At 40.6% G+C, this 3,402-nt stretch overlaps 2 protein-coding genes across 2 annotated transcripts in view; both read left to right on the top strand.

The window, feature by feature from the left end:
- slc12a3 (solute carrier family 12 member 3) overlaps positions 1-1,543 on the top strand; it is a 12,961-nt gene extending 11,418 nt beyond the window's left edge. Inside the window, exons 24-26 of the mRNA XM_035664609.1 lie at positions 517-655; positions 799-866; positions 1,137-1,543. Coding sequence (XP_035520502.1) covers positions 517-655; positions 799-866; positions 1,137-1,278 — 349 coding nt within the window. The 3' untranslated portion in view covers positions 1,279-1,543. The remainder of the gene's footprint in view (positions 1-516; positions 656-798; positions 867-1,136) is intronic.
- Positions 1,544-2,014: 471 nt separating this feature from the next.
- herpud1 (homocysteine-inducible, endoplasmic reticulum stress-inducible, ubiquitin-like domain member 1) overlaps positions 2,015-3,402 on the top strand; it is a 16,974-nt gene continuing 15,586 nt past the window's right edge. The window contains exon 1 of the mRNA XM_035664610.1: positions 2,015-2,806. Coding sequence (XP_035520503.1) covers positions 2,654-2,806 — 153 coding nt within the window. The 5' untranslated portion in view covers positions 2,015-2,653. The remainder of the gene's footprint in view (positions 2,807-3,402) is intronic.

The raw sequence follows: 3,402 nt of genomic DNA, 5'->3' as shown, positions 1-3,402 counted from the left end.
GCCATTTTTGTCTACAGAGGGAGCTGGTCCTCTTCTACAGAGGCTGCTATGTTGAACAAACCAAACACTGGCTGTAAATAGGGCAATCTGCGAGTTTCACAGCCACAATGCATAACATTGCAACAGTCTAATCTTAACATAGAGGCTTCTGTTGGCCTCCACATTATTGTAAAACAAATAAATAAGAAGTTTATCCCATGTGTTAGTGAATTTTTAAATATTTTATAATGGCAGGAAAGGACTTTTCAAAGGCAGATTTGGTCCCCCCCTAATGTTAACGCCATGGCTATGGCCTTGCCTAAATGTGCTTCACAGCCTAAATATTAATAACCATCCCTTCATTCGAGGCCTATAGGTCCACCAGTAATTGTCTCGATTGCTTCAACAAACAACATGCTGGTGTCAACAGCAGCCCTGCCAAACAAAGTTAAAAAAAACAATCGTAATAAAAAACAGGAATGAATAATTTACTTTATGCAAGTACCTATGATCCCTGTGTGTGTCTGTGTGCTCCAGTGTTCATCAGTTTGAGAATATGGTGGGTCGCTTCAGGCTGGATACAAACCCCAAACAGGACTCCGATTCTGAGCCGTCAACACAGCAGCAGGAGCCGTGGATGATCACTGAACAGGATTTAGAGAGGAACAAGGCCAAGGTCTGAGACACACACAGAAAAGCACACACATTTAACACAACCTGACCATCACACACATTTGGATACAGTACATGTTAGGAGGAAGAAATAATCAACCCCTTTTTTTTCTCCTGTCTTCCTCCACTGTTCTCTGTGGAATTCAGTCCCTCCGTCAGATCCGTCTAAATGAAGTTCTGCAGGATTACTCCAGAGAAGCTGCTCTCATTATTATGTGAGTACAGTCATTCTTCTCTTTAGGTCACTTCATTAGAAGGTAGACACGACAGAGTAAAAGGAGTGGCTTTATAATTACATGACTTGCCAACTGCACCACTCCACTCTGGGTGAATGGCTCCTGGCTTGTCACTTGTTAAGCCTGACAGCATACACACACAGTCACTTTGACTTTAAAAGCAACCGCTTGTGGATGTTTTGAACTCATTATTAGTATCTGTTCACCACATTAAACCTTTGTTGACGGGACTCTGTATGTCTCCTGCAGCACCATGCCGGTGGGGAGGAGAGGAGCGTGTCCCAGTACTCTCTACCTGGCCTGGCTGGACTTCTTGTCACGTGACCTGAGACCTCCAGTCCTGCTGGTCAGAGGAAACCAGGAAAACGTCCTCACCTTCTACTGCCAATGAAATTTCTGACTAATGCGTACATACTGAACTACAAATTATAACTCGCTAACATCCTGACATTTTTTATTTGACTTGGATGACTAACTATTGATGATTATCTAATCCTGTAATTAATGTATTATTCCTGTATTTACCATGTTCTTAACTCTGACATCTGCTGTGTAAAGATTGACATGTTTTAGACGTAAGGCGGGAGTGAATCACTCTTCAGAGCATATTTACAATTAAAAATAAATTATTTATCAAAATGATGTAATATTTGACAGTTATGTGCGCATGAAATGTTTTATTTCCTTAAATATGGCACAAATGGGTTACTTTAGTTCAGTATCATTGTTCTAATTAACATGTTTAATATTGAAAGACTCATCAGAACAATTGAGAAATAACACTAGACGGTGTGCTTCATATTATATGAAGAGACTGTATGTGTCTGTGTGTGTATGATGCATTGTCACAAGTCAAAATGTTTTTTTTTTTTACCTCTCTGAACGGGTCAATAACATTTAGAATACTGTTTCGTATTAGACTCTACAGACTTCACCTTCATCAATATGCTACTACAATGTGTAATGTATCATTCAATTTAATTTGCATCTGCCAAACTATGATTTTTAGGGGTGTCAATAATACTCAAATATCCCTAGTCTGTGTGTTCATTAGCTATTGGATAACTCCTTTCTGATCATTTGCAAGTCGATTGACTTATGATGTAACATGACTGATGCAACTTCAGTGGATAGACAAATTTTGCTGTCAGAAAAATGTGTTGTTGTGTGAGAGGATAAAGAAGAAAAGAGCCCTCACTTAGTCTCCATGTTCAGGAAGAGTAAAGGTCAAACCACAGTCACATGACATTGTGTTAGCAAATGTTAGAAGCAGTTTCTTGTTTTACGAGCTCTGTTTAATTAGTCTGCTGTTAAACAAATCAGCCACGTGTCTCTCTTACTTATTTTCTTACTGTCTAGCTTGGTGTTTATCTTTTGTTTTTGGTACCCAAAATCGCACCAGAGTGAGCAACTCGCTACTGTATTTTTTGTAAATACACGATCTTCGAAACCATAATGATTACAGCGCATGCTCACAAAGTAACGATTCTCCGAGCCTCCACGTCTCAGCACGAGCGCAGGGTAACCAATCAGGAGCGGCCACCGTGTGTTTGGAAACAACATCGTTCCCCGTTAAAGTCCCGTATGACAACCAGCAGAGAGACACTTCCAGGTCCTGTCCCACAAGTTTTACTGTAGACGAGACAGCTGGCGTCGCTTTTCCTGTGTCAACGGACGAACCGTATCACGAGGACTCTTCTTATCGTATTTGTAGCGAGTCAAACATTTTCTCTAAAGAGACAGAGAGAACGAGTGAGAGAGTAAAGATGGATGAGGGGGTTTCTGAACAAAAGACGATTTCGCTTTTCATAAAAACGCCCAACCAGACTCACGAGGACCAAACCGTCGAAGGCGTCTGTCTGAACTGGACCGTAAAGGACCTAAAAACGCATTTGTCCACCGTTTACCCAACCAGACCGGTGAGTTATATGGACACATAAGTTAGCTGGCTAATGTTAGCTCGAGGCTGTGTTCTGGAATGTCAGCCTGACACGAGCCAGCTGCTGCCAGCTGTGGACAGCTGTGGACAGCAGCTGGCAGCAGCTGGCAGCAGCTGGCAGCCATTCCTCTGTTATTGTCTGGCTTTCTGTGTGTGTGCTCACCCCAACCCTGCACGACTGACATTATTAATGTTAAGAACTTTTACTGTGGGACTCATTTAATTATTTCCTGTGTGTGAAATAAGTTCAGCTGTTCCCATCAGGTGTAACTGCAGTCACATCTACAGCAGTTTGTGTAAAGCATACACACCCGTGTGCCCGTGGGATTAAAATAACCTGTACACAGTTGATTTCACATTCTGTAGTTATAATCTCAATGTGTGCATCATGTGTGTTTGAAATCAGAATCAGAATCAGGTTTAACATACAAGGAATTTGCCTTGGTAAATAGGTGCATTACAATGAATATAGAGAAACATAAATAAAGATAAAAAGAGAGACAATCTAAGGAGACTATATATATATATATATATAATATATATATACTATAACTATATATATATACATATATAGTG

The sequence above is a fragment of the Morone saxatilis genome, unplaced genomic scaffold (genome assembly GCF_004916995.1).
Source record: "Morone saxatilis isolate NCDOM2014 unplaced genomic scaffold, NCSU_SB_2.0 Contig2, whole genome shotgun sequence".
NCBI lineage: Eukaryota > Metazoa > Chordata > Actinopteri > Moronidae > Morone > Morone saxatilis.
The sequence above is the reverse complement of the archived record's forward strand: the minus strand, read 5'-3'. Positions and strand labels throughout refer to the sequence as shown.